At 42.8% G+C, this 19,976-nt stretch overlaps 1 protein-coding gene across 3 annotated transcripts; it reads left to right on the top strand.

Moving 5' to 3' along the window:
- Window positions 1–1,915: 1,915 nt before the first annotated feature.
- sp8b (sp8 transcription factor b) lies at window positions 1,916–6,982 on the top strand. 3 transcript variants are annotated; one of them, XM_054740308.2, is made up of 2 exons: window positions 1,916–2,676; window positions 4,757–6,982. In XM_054740308.2, exon 2 carries the CDS (start codon window positions 4,790–4,792, stop codon window positions 6,092–6,094), a length of 1,305 nt encoding a protein of 434 aa, XP_054596283.1. In that variant the 5' UTR covers window positions 1,916–2,676; window positions 4,757–4,789; the 3' UTR covers window positions 6,095–6,982. The 3 variants fall into 3 exon arrangements, with proteins under 3 accessions (XP_054596283.1, XP_015804512.1, XP_015804513.1); XM_015949026.3 differs by lacking the exon at window positions 1,916–2,676 and adding an exon at window positions 4,081–4,330; XM_015949027.3 differs by lacking the exon at window positions 1,916–2,676 and adding an exon at window positions 4,338–4,521.
- Window positions 6,983–19,976: the final 12,994 nt, after the last annotated feature.

The following is a 19,976-nucleotide window of genomic DNA, read 5'->3' as shown; positions in this document are numbered from 1 at the left end:
GGGTAGGGAAGGACAAGGCAACCTCTTTATTATATGATAAACTAAGTTAATGGAAGAAGACAATCCCCCTTCTGGGAAATCGGAGTGACTCTTAATTAAAGCATTGTGGGGTTTTTCTCTGAAAAATAAAGACAGCCTAGCTGTTGTTTGAACATGAAAATTAAAAGAAAACTTTCAGAAAAAATAAAAATGACGAGTTGAGTCAAGAAAGATGCCTTTTTCCTGCGTGAACTCCTTTATGTGCCAATGTAATGAGCACATGTAGACTCCCCCTGAACACCTGATGCTCACCAAATCTGTTAGTCAGACACAAATGTGTGAAACTTCATAATAAAAACAGATTATCACTTGTTTCAAATTCAGTTCAATTCAAATTTGAATTGAATTGAACTGAACTGAACTGAGCGGTGACAGGCGTACACCTGCACTTCCGTTATTATCCAACACAACAAGAATGCCTGCAGGAGGATAATTACTGAAACTTAAAGAGCCACGGCTAATCCTAAGTACTTCACTTTGTATGACTGCCTTGCCCGCCTGTCTCTTAGCCCGCCGCTCAGGCTGACAAAGTGCGAGCTCAGTGAAAGTAAATAAGAAGCGCTGGTGGCTGCAGAGGCAGCAGTCAAGCCTAAACACACCGTATGAAACACGGTGATCTTTCACCGCCGGTAAGCCAGCAAGCCACATGGGTCACTCGGTACTGTAAAGACCAGCAGTGATCCCCTCAGCTGGAGCTGGAACTCTCACCAGCAGACACGCTCTGAATCAAACAGATCATTAACAGCCTTCTCCTGACATTTGTTCAAGACAAGACCCATCACACAGCGTCTGTGATTCGTGGGATATTTGGTTATTTAACATGTAATTATCTTAATATAGGCAGAGAAATGATGTCCATCCAAATTACCACTGACAGCATGTAAGCTGTGGGCCGTCAGACGTAAACAGCAGCTAAAGCTGTTAGACGGCTGGTGTGAGACTGGATTTTATGAGGATGTGGTTAAAATTTGACCAGCTTTGTTTTTGGTTACATATCTGCAGCAACAAAAGTGCAGAGGCAGGGAAAAGTTCTCCACCGGCCGTGTCCATGCAGGCTCCCGTCCTGCTGCACAAAGCCTGGGAACAGCTGGCTGATCGATACGGCCAACAAAGGCTCCGAGGTTCGAGCAGTCAGAAGATTGTTAGCTGGCCAATTTATTTGCCAGACATTTATATCATTGTTTACGGTTCAGTGCACCCCTTCAGCCCGGCCGTGCTGCCCACCTGTGCTGGGATCGCTCTCCAAGCCTCTTCTTTGTTGCACGACCTCTGGGGTGGGAGAAAAGAAGGAACATAGATGGAGAGATGAATGAATGAATTTTCACATGAATCTGATTGCACTCCTGTGTTGGTACAGTGTGTGTATGTGGACTGGACTCGCAGCAGCCCAGCCTGCATGCTGCCATGGCTCTGGCTCGGCTTGCGTTCCCCTACCGGCTGGCAGAGACGGGGAGACTTTCTGCGGCTCGCCCGGGCGGAGAGGGGCTTCCTGCACGTCTTTTGTCGCACCATTTGGGCCCTTGTTGTCTGTGGCCGCCCTGCTCCTCCGGACCCACTTGGCAGCCGCTCTGCAGGCGGACATCTGCTCTTTGCAACCTCCTGGTGAACAGAGAAAAAACCCACCACAACCATGAATCTCTATGAGAATCTGGAGACTATAAACATGGGCCTGCATGCTGCACGTTTGATCATTTGTTAAATCTAAAACAGCCCTTTTCTCACTCCTGACCTTTGAGGTCTTCTCCCTTCTGGGGAGCCACAACCTGCAGAAAGGAAAAAGATCCTCGAGAAAGAGTCGCCCTCTGCTTCCTTGAAAGTCTTACATAAAAAACAGGAAGAAGAAGTTTTTCATCATTCATTTGACACCATTCTCCTGGCTTTCCAAGCAGAGAGATTCTGCAGCACGCAATATTGAACCTTTGTTTGTGCTTAGCGGCCCGGACTAACTCGGTCATTATGGTGGCGTAAGAAGGTGACAGGTTTTGAGTTTGATGTCATGATGGTAATGTAGCCCATGTGTGCAGAAGAAGAAAGCCTTCAATGGAGGGGGGGCAGACATCTGTTCAGTGTGGCTTACAGTTACAGGGAGAGGGAACAACCTGTGCACAAGCTGAGATGCAACAGGCAGCATAAAAATAACTTTGTTATTTAGGTAAAATAAATGTGATCTTGTGAGTGCAGATGGATTAGTTTTGCACCTCTGGAGCTCCAGCTCTAGTTTCCTGTCTGGGTGTTATCACAGTGACCTCTGACATCAGTTCTGCTGCTAAGATCTCTCAGTAATTTGTCACCAGAGGGTAACATGTCTCCTGCTGCCGTCTGCATTCCCTACACCTAACAAACCAGCCTGTGCAAAATGAGCATCTCTTCAAACATGAATAATAATAATTCATGAGGAGAAAGAAATAAAACAGCTGTGGTGCTTTTTTATTTATTTGCCCGAGTTATTGTTGTTCTCCGTGTTTTGGTTGGCATGAGGAGGAACCTCTGGGCTGATGTGGAGTTATTCCTACTGAAGTGCCAGTGTAACGTTCCCGTGGCGTTGCGCACAATCGCAGCAGCAGCAGGAGAGGCTGCGTTACTCTGCTGAGCCAAAACGCGGAGGGTCAATCAGTGCGCCGCGGCGCAAGGAGCGCGGTAAGTAGGGTTTTATTTCCCCCGCTACCTCTATCCCTGCTTGGTCTCTCTTTCTTTTTTTATTTATTTCTTCTTTTATTTTACAGCTTGAGCGCGTCTGGTTGGTTTGAAGGAAATAAAGTGCAACTAAATTAGCTCATTGTTAAAATAATTTAAAGTGTTTTCGATATTTATTTGTGTTAATATTCTGAAGGAAAACATTTAAAGCCTGCTCAGCTTTTTGTCGCATTGAGTTTGAGAAAAGGCACTCCTGCGTGGCGTCCAATGAAACTTAATTAAAATAAATTACACCTTGTGAATATTAGTTTATTTTCTACTCCTGTATTATTGCGTCAAGGTTAAAACAAATCCCTAAAATAAAAATATAAATAAAAGTAATGAGTGAGAACATCAGCTGACCAATCCTAGAAACACAAGAATTAATCAGATCGTCCATCTATCACGCTGCGCGATAAAGGAAGCGACGTGGGTTAGGCAGATGATGTGATGAATAATCCCTGGTCGATTTAATTAACTTTCCGCTGTCCTGTAATGACCAAGCTGGTCAACAGACCCGGTCAATAAGCATCTTAATATCAAACAAATAAAACTGCGGATGATTAAAAACCTCCCGCGTTATTAAATTTGAAATTCAAATGAAATTTATGCCTCCAGCGCAGACTGCATGCTAATAGCCCCGACAGAGGGAGAGAGACGGTCTCAGGGTTAAGGTTTTATTATTATTATTATTTACATGGTTTAATTATGTAACATGCTGTTTAAAAATGTAAAATAAATAAATAAAACCAGGTGTGATGAAATCATTTAGTTTTATTTTCTGAATTAAATTATTATTATTTTCACACAAATTATTTTTCCTGTCAGGAAAAATCTACTTTTTTATTTTGTCATCTAAAGTCAACTCCGACCTCTCATCTTCATCCACGTGATGTTGTGGACCAAAATAAGCAATAATGAAACGAATCATCCGTTTTAATAAAACCTATCAAGGTAATTGGAGACAATTACGGTGGAGTGAAAGTTGGAGACGGCGCTCTAGAACAATCCAGCCTCTATGGCTCGTGCAGGCTTCCTTACCCCTAAAACAGATCAAAAATCAGCAGATTGGATCAGAACAAGTTAAGAGATTAGAAAGTTAGAAAAAAGCGGAAGTTTGAACTAAAAAATACTTTTTTACGCACTTTTGTTAAAACTTTGAAATTTAATTTGAACCGAGAATGAACGAGTTTAGAAAATAAAGGAGTTCTGCTAACTCTTTGGGGTGTCTATCAGTCCGCACGGGTCACATCACCGCTCCTCCTTCACGTTTATGGAATGTTCGGTACACCCCCCCATTCACTCTCATTTAACTTTACCTTCCTTCCGCTGTCTTTTCTTATGGCGGGGGTGGAGGGGGAGGTGGAGAGCTGTCTGAGCTGCTCTCTATTGATGACCTCACGGTTAGTGGTGCGGCGGGACGGGGCCCGCTGATTGGTCGCCCGTGTCACAGCGGCACTTCAAAGCCGGAGACGAGCCTACAATTGTGGAAGAATGGGCGGAACACATCATTGTATTGCACACCTCTAAAAAAAAAAAGCAGGGCTGCGATTCATAAATATAAAAAGATCCTGCGAGGAGGGCAGTGTTTTGTGTGATGGCAACTTCACTTCTAGGGGTGAGTGTAAAAGGACTTTTCTTACCGGTTTAATTAGTTCTTGTCATTGTTCCTGCGGAAGGGGATTAAACTTCCAGCGGCCAGACTGCAGCGGAGCAGTGTGTCGCTTTAGTTTCAGGAGTTCGCAGCGGAGCTAAAACACGCACGGTGCCTCTGCTGTTGCGTTTGGACTTGCTTTGTTTCTAACTCAGGTATCTGCTGCTGGTTCTCTTTTCTAACGCCTGGAGTTATTTTCTAGACTAGATCAGAGCTGAAATGTTGTGGTAACATGTGTATGATCAACCTGTTGTTACTTTGACCAGACACTTACAGGTTTCTGTGTGCGTGTGTGTGTGTGTGTGTGTGTGTGTGTGTGTGTGTGTGTGCGTGTGTGTGTGTGTGTGTGTGTGTGTGTGTGCGCGCGCGCGCGTGTGTGTCTGTTTTCAGGAGGAGCCGAGGTTAGGATCGACTCCTTTAGCCATGTTAGCTGCAACATGCAACAAAATAGGGAGTCCGAGCCCCTCTCCATCTGCTATTTCGGATAATTCTTCTTCGTTTGGAAAAGGTTTCCATCCGTGGAAAAGAGCCGCAGCCAGCAGCTGCAGCCTCGGATCCGGCCTGTCCGGCTTCGGGGTGTCCCGCAACGGATCTGGCATCTCGGACTCTTTTGGCACCAACAACTCCAGCGGATCCAGTGCCTTCTCCCTCACGTCTGGTACCTCGCCCGGTTCTCATTTTGGGAACGACTATTCTGTTTTCCAAGCCTCCGTTTCGAGCAGCTCCCAAGAGTCCAGCCATCAACCGGTCTTCATCTCCAAGGTGCACACCTCCGTGGACAGTTTGCAGGGCATCTATCCCAGGATGAGCGTTGCGCATCCGTATGAGTCCTGGTTCAAATCCTCCCATCCCGGGATCCCCGCGGGAGACGTGGGTTCCTCTGGAGCCTCCGCCTGGTGGGATGTTGGAGCCGGGTGGATTGATGTTCAAAACCCCAACGGAGCAGCACTGCAATCGTCCTTACATTCCGGTGGACTGCAGAGCTCTTTACACTCTCCCCTCGGCGGATATAATTCTGATTATTCCAGTTTAAGTCACTCTGCCTTCAGCACGAGCCCCTCTCCACACCTGTTGACATCCGGCCAGCACCTGATGGACGGTTTTAAGCCGGTCTTGCCCTCCTATACGGACACAAGCCCCTCTCCATTAGCCGGAGCGGGGGGGACTATGCTCTCCGGGGCTCCACCTGCAACTTTAGCGGGGTCCCCGAGGTCATCTGCCCGGCGCTACTCCGGCAGAGCCACCTGCGACTGTCCAAACTGCCAGGAGGCGGAGAGACTGGGACCAGCGGGCGCCAGCCTCCGGAGGAAAGGTCTGCACAGCTGTCACATCCCCGGCTGCGGGAAGGTTTACGGTAAGACGTCACATCTGAAGGCGCACTTGAGGTGGCACACCGGCGAGAGGCCGTTTGTGTGCAACTGGCTCTTCTGTGGCAAGAGGTTCACGCGCTCCGACGAGCTCCAGCGACATTTACGCACGCACACCGGCGAGAAGCGCTTCGCTTGTCCGGTGTGCAACAAGAGGTTTATGCGCAGCGACCACCTGAGCAAGCACGTAAAAACTCACAGCGCTGGGGGCTCCGCCGGTTCTGGATCCGGGGGCAGCGGAGGCAAGAGGGGCAGTGACACCGACAGCGAGCATAGCGCACCCGGATCCCCTCCGTGCCATTCCCCCGACCTGTTACACCCACATGAGTCCACCCAGGGGGTGGGCATGAGCGGCCCCTGAAACTTCCCAAAAGTGAAGCTAAAACAAACTGTTGACGGGAGTAACGAAGAGCTGACACACTCTGGGTTTCATCCCTTTGGGAAGGTGGTTAACCGCATCATTTCATCCACGAGCATCTGCGGCGTGAACGAGAAGTCACGTTACTGCGTGGCACGTGAGCATCTTTATGTGTAGAATCAGGTCCTGATTAGTCTTTATTATCCAGTAAAGCGCAAAAGCATCCAAACGAATCCCCGGGGCCTTTACAAGTCGCGCTACTGTTCTGAAACCAAACGCTGGCACTTTAATCAGATCGAGCACGAGGGTTTGTTTCCGTCACTGCTCGGTGGGAACAAATAATCTTTATTATTATGGGATGTGAGGATTGTTCATTTGATCCGTCTGAAGCGGTCTGAGCAGCACGTCTGTGTCACATGTTGCTTTCCACGTTTCCAGAGGCCAGTCGAGGTTCCCTGTTCTTCGTTGCTGTTGTACATAAATGTAGTTTAGAGCGATTCCTGCCCTGATGTAAAGGTGAGCGCGTGTTCGTCCAGGAGACCGTTTTGTATAGCTATTTCTAGTTGTACATGGGCTCTAGTAAATATCTGAGAATTATACGGAAATGTACTTGGAATTTTCTTTCAAATGTATTTGTGGGACTTGTATTTAACCACGAGTTTCCTGGTTGGTTTTCATGTATTTTAGGGGGTCTATATCACATTTAGGCGCACTTTGAATTTATTTGTTGGTTTTGAAATCATTTACTGTTTACCCACTCATTTAATTTAAGTAAGCATGTTGTAACGTGATTTTTAATTTTCCAATGATATCTCTTTTCCCCTCTCTCTCTCCTTCTCGCTGAGAATGGCTTTTTATGTGAGCCACTCAATAAATGAATTCAGAAGCAGCTTCATCGACTCAGTTTTCTTTGATTGTTGAGTCGATAAAATCAAATTTGTGGCCAGAGAGCAGAAATTAGAAAGTAGAATTTTATTATTGAGATTATAGAATAAACGTGTCATAAATTTGATTGTTCAACTGATTTAAAATCAAACTAAAATCAAAGTTTAGAGAAAAAGGATTTAGTTGAACTTTAGAAAATGTTAACACCATCATAAAAAAACGGCTCTTATAAAATGCATAAAGAGATATTTTAAATTAGGGTAAAATCATTTTCCTTTATCTGATAATTATGAACGCGGTAAACTCTGTTGGTCTTTTGTTTCTGAACAATATTGATTTAAATAATAATATCTGAAATCTCCTCTTCTCTCTTTCTTGTAAGATCTGTTTTTCAGCACACACCTGACTTTCTATTCCAGCTGTGGCGCTCTGTGTGCTTTTCCAATCAAAACTGTAAGTTTCAGCATTTACAAATAATAGTTATTTGTAGAAATAATAATAATAGTTTATATTATTACAATGTCTGGTTTAAAACGTTAAAGTAATGTGTGTATTCCTATTTCTTTTAAATTATCTGTATTTCAAAGAGACATCCGAAATACTGAAACCAATTAAAAAAAACACACAGATGCATCATATTGAGTAAAACCAAAAAGCATTTTTATTCCAGTTTATTTTATCGTTTACAAAAGTTTTGATTGAAATCTGAAGCTTGTCTGATTGTTTCATTTCTAAAACATTCTTGGAAATTTCAGGAGAAAAAGATAAAAGTTTGGTCTAAATAATGTTTTTATTAAAAGTGAAAGTTTTTGTTGTGTCTGTGTTTCAGGAGCTAAAACGTCAGAATAAAAAATACACTTTGACCCCGAGACCGTCCTTTACATTCTTCATGTGAGAAAAAATGGATCTGCACTAATAATTTATGTTTTCCCCCAAACTAAAATAAAAAAAACAAAGTCAAATCCCTCAAACTTCTGTTTGAAACTCCTGCTGTGCAGCGCCACCTAGTGGCTACCCAGTTCCACCGGAAGACAGGTGAAAAGTTTGTGGTTTGAGGTTCAGGAACTGTGCAGCATGTTGACCTTTGACCTGTCAGAGTAAAACCTGCACAAGGAGAAAAGTTTACCTGTCGGTGAAGTTCGTCCAGCATCATTAGCGAGGAGTTCCAGGCATCTTTTCACAATGTTTTATTTGATCTGGAACAGAAACGGTAATGAAGTTAAACGCACCGCGGATTCCAGGAGGCCAGAGAAGTGGACGTTCTATCCCAAAGCTGCTAACTATTTATGTCCATCTGTTACCAATCATGCATTTCTGTGTTAGTTTAGATAACTGGCGCTGATGCATGTGCAGAAAAACCAGGCCTGTACCAGACATCAAGCTCAGGGCACTTCTTTTACATAACGGCTTCTGTCGTAATTTGGTTCTCCTGAACTGGGTTTGCTTAAATTTTAAAGATGAGCAAAATATACAAAATGCAAAAAGGCCAAACCAGGTGAAAGGTTTATCATCTCTGAAATTCAAGAGTTCCGTGTGTTTTTGGCATGCTGCGTCTTTTTTTTGATTAATTCTGTTTTTAATCTTCAAACCCAAAGGTGCAAAAAGATAAAACAGCTTTAAACAAAAATTCTACTTCTAATTTATTAAACACATAAAGTTCAGACTGACGTTAAAGCAGGTGACCATGAGTGATGCAACTGAATCTGAAGACTCGGTTCATTAATAAGACCCATGTACAGCTCCATGTTGTCATTTGATCAACCCCCCAGACTGCTATCGTGCCACTTGGTGCTCAGAGGAGCCGCGGTCCCGCCGCCGCAGGCCTCGTTTACATGAAGCTGGCCTCAGGAAGCCCTCACAAAGCAGGGAGACAAGGGGAAGCAGCCGATGTGGACGAAGCACTCAACAAAATAAGTCCAGCTTTGATGCAGCCTCAGAACAGGAACATTCCCGAGCCAAGCTGGAAGGAGGGGTGGATTTGTGAGTTTGAGGTTGTTTAATAAAACCACAACCTAAAACACGGACATGGATTTTGTGAGGGTTTCATCCCAATGTCAGCTCACAGCGGTGTGTTTTCAGCTGACGACTAGATCACAGAACTGTTGCAACACCTCACACTGATGATGCGTCTGTGGTCAGAAGCCACACTGCTGCTGTCATCAATCCACCCGTCCCCTGGGAGAGCAACGTGGACTCGGTCCAGAGCTGGGTCCAAATAATCAACCATGATTTCTGTGAGCCTCACAGGGTGTCACCACTCATGATCACAGGTTGGTTCAGTCAGACAATGATCTACTGACTTCACCTCTTTGGTCTTAGTTAGGCTTTTAACCCTTTGATGCTCTGATCAACAATTATTGAACTTCAGCAGAAAAAAATGCAATAATCTGTTATTATTATTATTATTATTGTTATTATTGTTATTATTATTATTATTGTTATTGTTGTTGTTGTTATTATTGTTATTATAAAACTGTCCCAACTTATTTTTAAAGAGTCAAACAATAAAAGAGTTCACAGCGTAAGAATGAGTGAACGACTGTCGAGTTGTAGCGAGCCTTGGGGGGTTGTAGACCCTAGAAGATGCTTAATTAATACAGGCCATGTTTTTGGTGTGGAGAAAGTCCAAAAAAAGTTGAATACATAAAATTCAATATTGATCAAATAAAAGACAAGTTTACAATTCTAAGTGAGGACATAATAATTCAATCAGTCAAATAGGTGAATATACCCTTTATTAAAACAGAAGAAGCACATGAATTTAACAAAGTTGTATAAAAATAACCCAAACGAACAACCAGTTATATTCCCTGAATCCCATGTTTGATGACTTTTGTGGTGAGATGACAGTAAAGATGGCGTTCTGGTGCAGAGTTTGGTTTAAAGAGATAAACAGATTGGTAATGATTATTACGTCGTCAATGAAGACGGCGAGTTTAACCAGCTTATGAAACGATCATCAGAATCATGGCTGTGGTCTCCCAACCGGAGTAGGAAAACAAAGCAGAAAGGGAAACCCTCTGAAATAATGAACCGTTGATTTTCTTCAAATCAGACTCCAGGAGGCAACTGGTGCAAGACCTCGTGAGTAACAACGAAATGGCGCCCTCGTGTGGTAGCGTAGGGCAAAGGACGCTGTCCTCTTCTGAGATCGTTTTTATTAAAGCACACTTTCAACAATAATTAATTAATTACGTTTGTGTTTGTTATGAAATACTTTAGATATTCTGTGAAACTTTGAAAAACTTAAATAATAAATTCTAGGTCAAAACATTTTGAGATTCACTTTCCCTCCCTAGCTCAGCACAAAAATAAATCATTCAAATAGATTTAATAGATAGTGTTTTTATCTTTTGAAGTTTCTAAATTTCTCTCATAACGTCAAATGATGTGATAAAATGTGCATCATATGAATCAAATGCAAAACCTTTCATTTAACATATTTGGAGGCCTATCTCAAACCGATGCAAATGGAAAACTTGGCAAATGCTGGTTTATTATTCATTTGGGTAAAAATGGGCCTAATGGCCTAAAATCTAGATCACCATGTTTTTTCTTCTTCTTTTTATTTATGTGAAAATTAATGGTTTTTACTTTCTCACGTATTAATGTCAACAGAACAAACCCTTCTAAAACACACAGAATGCCATTTAAAGAACATTTAATGATCTAAATGTATTTTTAAAAATATGAAACCTTTTAAGTAGTTTTATGTTGGGTTATGATTCATTCTTCAAACAAAGCAACACAAGAATCCTCATTAAATGCACAGTCGCAGTTGGCTTAAATTGATAATGGGGGGGGGGGGGGGGGGGGGGGGGTTGCTGGTGCCTATCTCCAGCAGTCAATGGGCAATCAGGCGGGGTACCCCCTGGACAGAGAGCCAATCCTTCGTAGTTATCAACCATACATTACAGTGAATTACTATGTTTCAGTATTTATTAGCATAACACATCCAAGACCAATCTTTTTCTAACCAGGGCACAGCGATCACTGTCATCATAGGTGATGAAATATACATTTTTCCCTGTATCTCCTGTAATGTGCTCACGGACCACCAGAGGTACCCCAGGTCGGGAATCGCTGCTCTACAGGATAAACAAACTCTCAGCAACAACAGGACTGTTTGAAGTCAGACGTGGACACAAAGTGTGTCCTGTTGAATGAAACTAAACAAACATTGTTGGTGGGGCGGAGGTGGTGGTGGGGGCTCTGGTTTTCATGTACTTTGAAATAATTAACAGAGTATGAGTAAAACATAGTTATATCACTGCTTTGGTGGAAAGTGAAAGGATATCAGAACATAAAAACATCTAATTGTTTAGAACATGAGTGTAATTCTTCTTCATCAGACAGTATCCACTCATGATGACCCAACACTGGAGGAGTGCTCAAGCAGATCCCAGGAAAAGCATCAGACATCTCAGTCCCCAGAAGTGCAGTTCTAGCAACAGCGACTGCAGAACCCTCAAGCTCCAGGCCTCAGGCAGGGGACCCGAGCTTGGGAGGATGAGACCACCCGCGGAGGGTGAGATGGGAGTTTTTATAAATAAATTCCCATCTCACCCTCTGTGGGTGGTCTCATCCTTCCAAGCTCTCAACCCCCCAAGGCACAATGCAATCAGTCATTCACCCATTCACACACATTTGAGGGGTTTGAGTGCCCCAGAGACTCCAGTCACCACCTAAGGCTGTTTGCCCCTGGGTTCTGGGTCCAGACTTAGGGTGATTCATTCATTGGCATAGCAGCCTAAACAGAATCAAATGGTCCTCTTCCAGCTTCTTGTCCTCCATCAGCTTCTCCCATGGGTCTATTCCTGGCCTGCATGGAGAGCTAGTCCCTTCATTGTGTCCTGGGCCAATGGGACTATCCTGCCTGCAGGACACGAAGGCCCCTGGATCGACTGGTGGAGAGAGCTGGCAAAAGGGCGGTTTGGACCTCTCTGCTGGAACTGTGACCCGAAGATCAGTGGATGAAAATGGACATCTAAGAAAATAGTAGACAGTTTTTAATTTTCAATACTCAAAAAGAATTTCTGGACCATTTGACCAAACCAGGTGACTAACCTGATTTGGCACCACTCTGCTGCTTTCTTTCTGAAAGATGCTGCTTTTGTTTAGATTTTGTTAATTTTTGAACAATTAAAAAAAGAGAAAAGAAATTAAATAAAAAAATGCATCATTATAGAAACAGTATCTCACAAAAGTGAGTGCACCCCTCACATTTATGCTAATATTTTATTATATCTTTTCAAAGAAAAACCATAAAGACTCTTAATGTAAAGTAATGAGTGTGCAGCTTGTTTAAGGAGGTTTATTTGATGTCCCTGGAAACACACAGCCATTAATGTCTGAATTTCTGGCAACAAAAGAGAGTACACCTCTAGAAAATGTCCAAACTGTACCCAGAGTGAATATTTTGTATGACCATGAAGTTCACTAGAGCTTCACAGATTGCTACATGAATCATCTTTCACTCATCCATGACGACATCACAAAGATGGTGGATGTTCCACACCTGGTGCTTCTTTACCTTCTGTTTGAAGATGCTCCACAGATGCTTAATAGACTTTAGGTCTGGAGACATGCTCGGCCAGTCCAGCACTCAGTTTCTTTAGCAAGGCAGTGGTTGTTTTGAAAGAGTGTTTGGGGTCATTATGTTGGAATACTGTTCTGGGGCCCAGTTTCCCAGGGGATCATGCTCTACTCCTAGTTTCTGTCGCATTAGTTTTATTGTCTCCTCACACCTTGAGCTTACAGTAATAAATGTTTTCACATACCTAGTAATCCCTGGCTGGCTCAGTACTCAGTGTTTAATTGATATTCTGTTAGTCTTCCAGTTTTAGTCCAACGTTGTTTTTTATTCATTTATTTATTTTTTTTGTAGTTAACTTTACCTGTTTCACTGCTTTAGATTTTGCTCTGCCTTAGCACTCCCAGTTTTAGTAATTCTGGCTGTTCGTTGTAAACTAGGTTAGCCCTCTTACATATTCAAAGCATTGGAATTCTGTTAGTTTCTAACAAAGTTTTAGTTGTTCACAGCCGTAGTTGTAGCATAGATAATCTACATACTAGAATTAATGCTGTTTGCTATCAGCTTTGTTAGATTCTGAGAAAGATCAGAGAAATTAGCAAATGAAGCTTATATCATTTATAAGTATCCAGGATATTTATACAATCGATAGAAGTTCATACGCCAATGGGCTTGGTCTATATTTAATCCAAAGATTAATATTTAATTTAAGAAATTTAATTAATAGCAAAAGTTTATTTATTAAACAGAAGACTTAATGGAATCTTTGCTTATTCAGTAACCAAATATACACCTTTATGTGTTTCATTTCAAAGAAGAGTCAGGTTTAAAAGTGAAGAATTTATTACTAACTATTTTGAAAATGACAATTTGAAAATGACAATTTAAAAATGACAATTTATAACAGCCTTGATCTTAAAGCTTGGTATTAAAAGCAAACCTGTGTCTGAATGGAAACTAAAATGAAATGCGATGTTTGGATGCGTGGATGAATCTCAGAAGATTTCTTTCAGAGAGAGAAACGCGTTCTGGGTGGAAAAAGTTGTTTGCAGCTAACTAAGTTGTTTCTTAGAGAGAACAGCATACAGACGCCATCTGTCAGAAGTGTCTACCTCACCCAGTCAGGAGACCCTCTGGTGGATCCGAGATGTCAGGTAGAGCTGATGACCTCCGAGCACGAGGTTGGTAGAAGGACCTTGGTGCGACCAAATCAGTCCCAGATGTCTCCGTGGGTCACAACGACTGATGAAACTAGTTGCGTCTCAAAATCTATAACTCTGAAGGAGTTTTGCATCAGCTAGTGGCAGATGGCACTTATTCGGAGCAATTCTATCGGCGTGATAGAACAGCTTAGTCAGGCTTCGGGCGGCCGACCCTCGTCCTCTGGGATGACTCTCGTCACCACGGAGAGTATCTGGTTGGTTCAAGAACTGAAGTTGAACTGAGGAGTTTTTGGTTTTAACAAAACCTCAGAACATGCCCTCTCAGAGACAGGAAGCTCTGTTTAAGGAGCAAAGACACGTGAGAGCAAGTTAACTTTACCCTGGTTCAGCCCCCTCTGCATGGTGTGTACACGTGCAAATGACCTTCTTCACACTGTTAAACATTACTGATTATCATAAATAATTATTATTAACCAAAGAATGATAAATCATTTCAGTAATCAAATACATTTATAATGAACCATGATGATTATTTATGATGATTATTATGAACCTTGTAATAAACAGTAAGAAGAGTTTATTAAAAATGATTATTTTAAATCTTGAAGTGTCCTTCATCTTGGGACGGAACAGCAGACAGATAAAAGCAGTCAGATTAAAGATGGTTTACAGCAGATTTTATGTCTGCTGTGATGGATAATCTATGGAACAGAAGTTCAGCCAAGACAGCGTGACCTAGCTGGGGAAGTGTGACCTTTGAGTCACAAAATGAGGCCATTCATGTCGCTACAGATCCCCCCTTTGGCCGCAGAAACCACCTGATGTTGAACAATCAGAGATATGAAGGACTCCTTTGAAGAAAGGCTGACGTAATGTCAGGGGCGTAGCACCAAATTCTGGGCCCTAGGTACAAGTCTTCTAGGTGGGCCCCCATGCTCAATTACTTAATATCTCTCTGACACATTTTTTGTCATGCTATAAGACAAGATAATAAATATGATCTTAGTTTAACCTCTATATTGAGCAAATACAAATGCCAGCATAATAAAAGTGAAATGCCAAGACTTCACATATAATTATTTTTATTTGCCAACAATGTGTTCAAACAAAAATCCTGGAATTTATTTTCCTGTAAATGCCCACTGACGGGTCTTCATGTTAGCAAAATCACTTATGAGATCTTTAAAGTCCAGTCCTTTGGCTAATTGGCTTTCAATAGAAAGAAGAACTAGGCTGTTCAGTCTATCCTGGGACATTGTTGATCTCAAATAATTTTTTACCAGTTTCAGTTTGCTAAAAGCCCGTTCACCCCCAGCAACAGTTACAGGCAGTGTGCAAAAAATCCTCAGTCCAATACAAACTTCTCCAAAAATGCTCTGTAATTGCATCCTGTATGGCATTAAGCAGCTCAAGAGGAGACCGAATGTGTGGAAATGTGGCACCATATATTGTTCTCAGGTGTAGCATCTCATTCTCAAATTCAGCTGTGAGATCCTTGTAATATTTTCTCATCAGTGCCTGGCATGATGTCTTCATCTGCTCTTCAGTCATGTCTGTCATGGTTCATGATGTTAAGCTTTGCTAATACTTATATGTATTGATATATTAAATACATATGACATGAAATAAACCAGGTTCTCTCTGTGAATGTAATGCACTCTAAATTTTATAATCCCTGCATTATCAGCCAAATTATAAGATTGTCCGTTTTCAAGATCAAATATAAAGAAATTTAAAATAGGCTTAAAATATCTAACCAAGTCAATAACAATCCTCTAACACCAGTGTCATCATGCTATACGAAAAACAGTGGCAGCTTCTCATTCCTGAGATTACCACGAATCCATCGATACCAAGTTTGTCCTGGTCCATGACTGGGAAGGAGCTGAAATATCCACACAGAGTGAACCTGTTTTTACTGCGAGGTCCGCGAATTAATTGGCGGCGGCCGCCCGCGATAATAATTCTGATTTTAATATATATATATATATATATATATATATATATATATATATATATATATATTAGGGATGAGCGAGTACACCACTATCTGTATCTGTACTCGGAATGGGCGTGGCATAACCCGGAAGTGGGCGTGGTTTAACCGGAAGTGGACATGGTTTACATCAATGTATTATTTTAAGTCTGAAATTGATATGGATTGATCAGAAGTTGCTATGTGTATTGTTTATTTGAAAACTATTTACAGAGCAGCCTCAGAAGTGAGATTAAATATTTTTGATCACAATAGTAAAGAAACTATTACAGAAAAAGTGTTTCAATAAAATCAGAACATTAATATTTGAGTGCATGGATTAATACATCTGAACCCATGCAGTAGGAACTAGGAAATATGAAATGCTAGAACCAGACACAACTTTATATATATTTTTTTAATTTTAATTTGATTAAACTGATTTTTTTCTTAACGTTCTTGGCATTTTCCCACACAAAGTTTAACAAAGAAATGTTGATTAATGTGTGTGTGTGTGTGTGTGTGTGTGTGTGTGTGTGTGTGTGTGTGTGTGTGTGTGTGTGTGTGTGTGTGAGTGTGTGAGTGTGTGTGTGTGAGTGTGTGTGTGAGAGAGAGAGAGAGAGAGAGAGAGAGAGAGAGAGAGAGAGAGAGAGAGAGAGAGAGAGAGAGAGAGATAAAAAAAATTAAAAACCCCACCGGAGCGGAGGTAGTGACAACAGCACGTCAGCTCTGTCTTGTCAAATGCACCATGTCAGTTACGAAAAAAGTAACTTTAAATATTCAACCGAAAAAGAGGCGAGCTGAAGAAAACCTAGGGAAAACTGAAGAAACGTGAGCAACAGTGAAGCCATCACAGCGCGATCCGTTACTGTCTGTGTGTGTGCGTGGATGAGCCGGCCGGACTGAGCTCCCGGTCGGCTAGAGAGTTTTGTAAGTAGGGAGGGGCGGGCGCTCTATGTGACTGGCCAATCACAGAGCGTGAAGACAGTCAGTTACCCAATGAAGATTTTCCTTCAGCACGATTACAGATAATGACTCGTTTTACTAGTTTCATGCTCGTATTCGTCAAAAATGCGTTATCCATACCGGATACTCGTCTGAAATGAGTATCCGGCTTATCCCTAAAATTAGTGTTTTCACTGATAACACTAATTAATTTATATTTGATCTTGATGGTGAAACTAAAGGTGTTTAACACTGAACACCTAACATGAATGCAGCTTCTGAGAGCTAGCTAATATCAGCTAAAACTGTGTTCTGCTGCTGCTGCTCACCTTCCTTCTACTTGCTTCTATTCAATTAACTTTTCCTCCTTCTCCTTCTTTTCTTTTCTTTTCTTTTCTGGAAGCCAGATTTCCCTTTCTTGGGAAAAGACATGACTGACTCTCCTGCCTCCAGCTCTGGCTGTCGGCATCTGCGATGTCTCATTAGCACATGCAGCCGTGCAGCCCCTGGCCGCTGGTGTGGACTAAACCACTTTGCACATTTTTAAGGGGTGATAGATGCCTCAGAGATTATTCAGTTATTATTTTTAAGGCGAAATTCTGTTTCTTAACCTCTTTATCCGGGTAAAGGGAAATTTATTAAGACATTAAGTAAGTTGGGGGAAAAAAACAACAACAATAAAACATTTTTATTCAAAGCTGTCTCAGGGCCCCTCCCTGCAGTGGGCCCTGGGTAAACGGTACCCTTTCCCCCCCCAGTCCGACGCCCCTGCGTAATGTTCCAGATGAAGGCAGGAGTGAGGAAGCATTCCCCCACACCAGTGAAGCAGATAGAATCACATCCTGAGAAGTTGGTTAAGTCAACAACTGTAGATCATGTAAAGTATATCCCTATACTATTGCTATTTCAATAGCAATTGATCAATGATCATTAATAATTAGTAATTCCAAAGAATTTGCATGAGGATAAAAGCAGCCTGTGTTCCCACACAGCGCAGAGCAGGATGTAGAAGGAGGACCAGCGGGCAGCAGCAGGTCCCCAGTGACTTCTGTCAGAACCCAAGTCCCCAAATCAGCCTCTCCCAGTTCTCCACCATGGACCACAACTCCCAGCATGCTCCTCGCGGGGATTGCCCTATGGAAGTCGCCTCCCCAGCTCACCACTCAGTCATCAGAAAACACAGGATTCTTGTTAAGGCCCTGGAAAGCCTGCTCACTGGTGAAAATCACAGCGCCACCAGACTGAACTGGCTGGAACAGCAGGTGATGGTTGGACATCATGAGATCTGGGAGTCCTCTGAGTGAGACACCTGAAGAGAACCCAGATTCATACGGTCATATTAAAGAAGGTTGCGGAGAAAGCACAGCCACGTTTAGGGTCAGACAGAGACATGTGACTAGCAAGAGAAACATTGTCTGTGTTGAAGACTGAAACCAAGAATGATTTAGGCTATAGACAGGTGCAGGCTTACGAGGGTCCGGAGCAGATGTGTTCTCTGGAGGGCCCCCAGTCGACACACAGGTGCGTTCGGAAAGATCAGGGTCAGCCAGTAGAGGTACAGGGCGACATCCAACCCCCCTTTTGGTAGGTAAGTCACCCACTTGTGGTTTAGAGGTCCTCAGCGCCAGCTACAGTGGATTAAGGTCAGTGATGGCGTCGGCCCCCCTCTTGGTAGGTGGTGTTCTCACCGCAGAGTACTGGGCTTCAGCTGGAGTCTCTGTGGCACCATCAACTCTCCTTGCGGCAGGTGTTTCCACTGCAGGGTGTGGAGCCTCAGGCGGAGCGTCGCTGCAAGCGTCAGCTTCCCCTGGGGCAGGTGGCTTTCCCGACTCAGGTAGGGGTGGTTCTGCTGCAGGGACCACAGAGGCTCTGTGGACATCACTAATCTTAGAGGTACTGGGTTCCCTGGTCAGTCCAGCACCGTTGTGGTCGACAACACCTGAAAGAAAAATGACACGAACACAAGAAGGAGCACCCGGCTCCGGAACGGAGTCAAATCCCTGTGAAAGATGTTGAAGCGCTATTGGCTTAGAAAGGTGCAAGATCATCCTTCTGTTAGCAAAAATACTACAACTACTTTGTTTTTAATTAATTAGTCAATTGCAGTGTGCAAATAATATCCTTTAATTGCCATAGCCACACCCATGACAGAAAACATATTTACAAAACAGTATCTATTCTCATACTCTCACCACTTCTGTCCAGTTTTCCCCTCCTGTCTGTTGCTCTTTTGTCCAGTCTCCTCCTGTCTTCTTCTCTGCTTCTTTTCTCCAGTCTCCTGTCTTTTTCTCTGCTCCTCATAAGTCTCCACTTGTCTTCTTTCCATCCTCCACAGCTGTGATTTCCTGCAACGATTGGGTTTATAGCACATTAAACACAGAACAATTTAAACTTGTTAAAATATAATGTAAGGAGTGTACTCACCACTTAAAAGAGAACAATATGCCTGTTTTTATGATTAACTGCGAAGCGATCAATGACAACATCTACATCCATCTCTTTTGTTCTTCTTCAGCTTACTGCCAGCACAGCAAGATTGCTAGTTCGGACATCGCCAATTTTGTTTCGGAGGTCGGTTCTTAAACGCTGTAGGCAGGAAAAACTCCTCTCACAAGCAGCTGTTGATACTGACAGTGTCATGGAGATGCACACAAGTTTGTGCAAGTCAATGAAAGCCTCCTTGTATGGCCTCAATAAAATCAGCAAGTCATGGGTGCTGTTGAGATAGACCGCATTTAGTTTTTTTCTGTCAATGAGGCATTTCAGTTGATGTAGTTCTGCTGAAAGGTTGTCTTCTAATATGCCATGGTGCATAGCCATGGGTTGAAGGGCATCTTGGTGCAGGAACGTCTTGTGTTTGGGATTAAGAGCTGAAACTCCTTTCATAACATGCCAACTGTCAGCAGAGAAGCGCCTATTCAGTTCACTGATTAAACGGTCAAGTACTGGGAAAAAACTGTGGATTTTGTAGTCTTCAGGTGTTTGCAGTATTTTTTCCTTGTCTGGCTATTGCTGACATGAAACTGCTGCAGGTTGGAGGGCTGTATTATTTTCTTTTTGCCCGCTGGCACTGCATGTCAATGCCCACTCACTCACACGTCACTTGCACCCTGCCACAGATGGGTCCAAGTTTCACCACTGTGCTCTTCTTTGAGTGTGTCAACCAGTACAAAGACCAGATCAGTGGCGGATGCCAAATCTAGATCTGTGGCCTGTAGTTGGTCAGATAAAGTTTTTGTGAGCCCGAATATGTTCTCCAGCATGTAGATTTGCGAAACGAACTGTGCATCACTCAAGCCATTTCGTGATTTTGCCTCAATAGCTCTATGGCTATTTGTTTGATTGCAGACTTCCTCAAGTGTGGCTACGATGCTAGGGAGGGTT

This window comes from Nothobranchius furzeri, chromosome 5, assembly GCF_043380555.1.
Source record: "Nothobranchius furzeri strain GRZ-AD chromosome 5, NfurGRZ-RIMD1, whole genome shotgun sequence".
Taxonomy (NCBI): Eukaryota; Metazoa; Chordata; class Actinopteri; order Cyprinodontiformes; family Nothobranchiidae; genus Nothobranchius; species Nothobranchius furzeri.
This window is presented reverse-complemented; position numbering and strand designations above follow the sequence as displayed.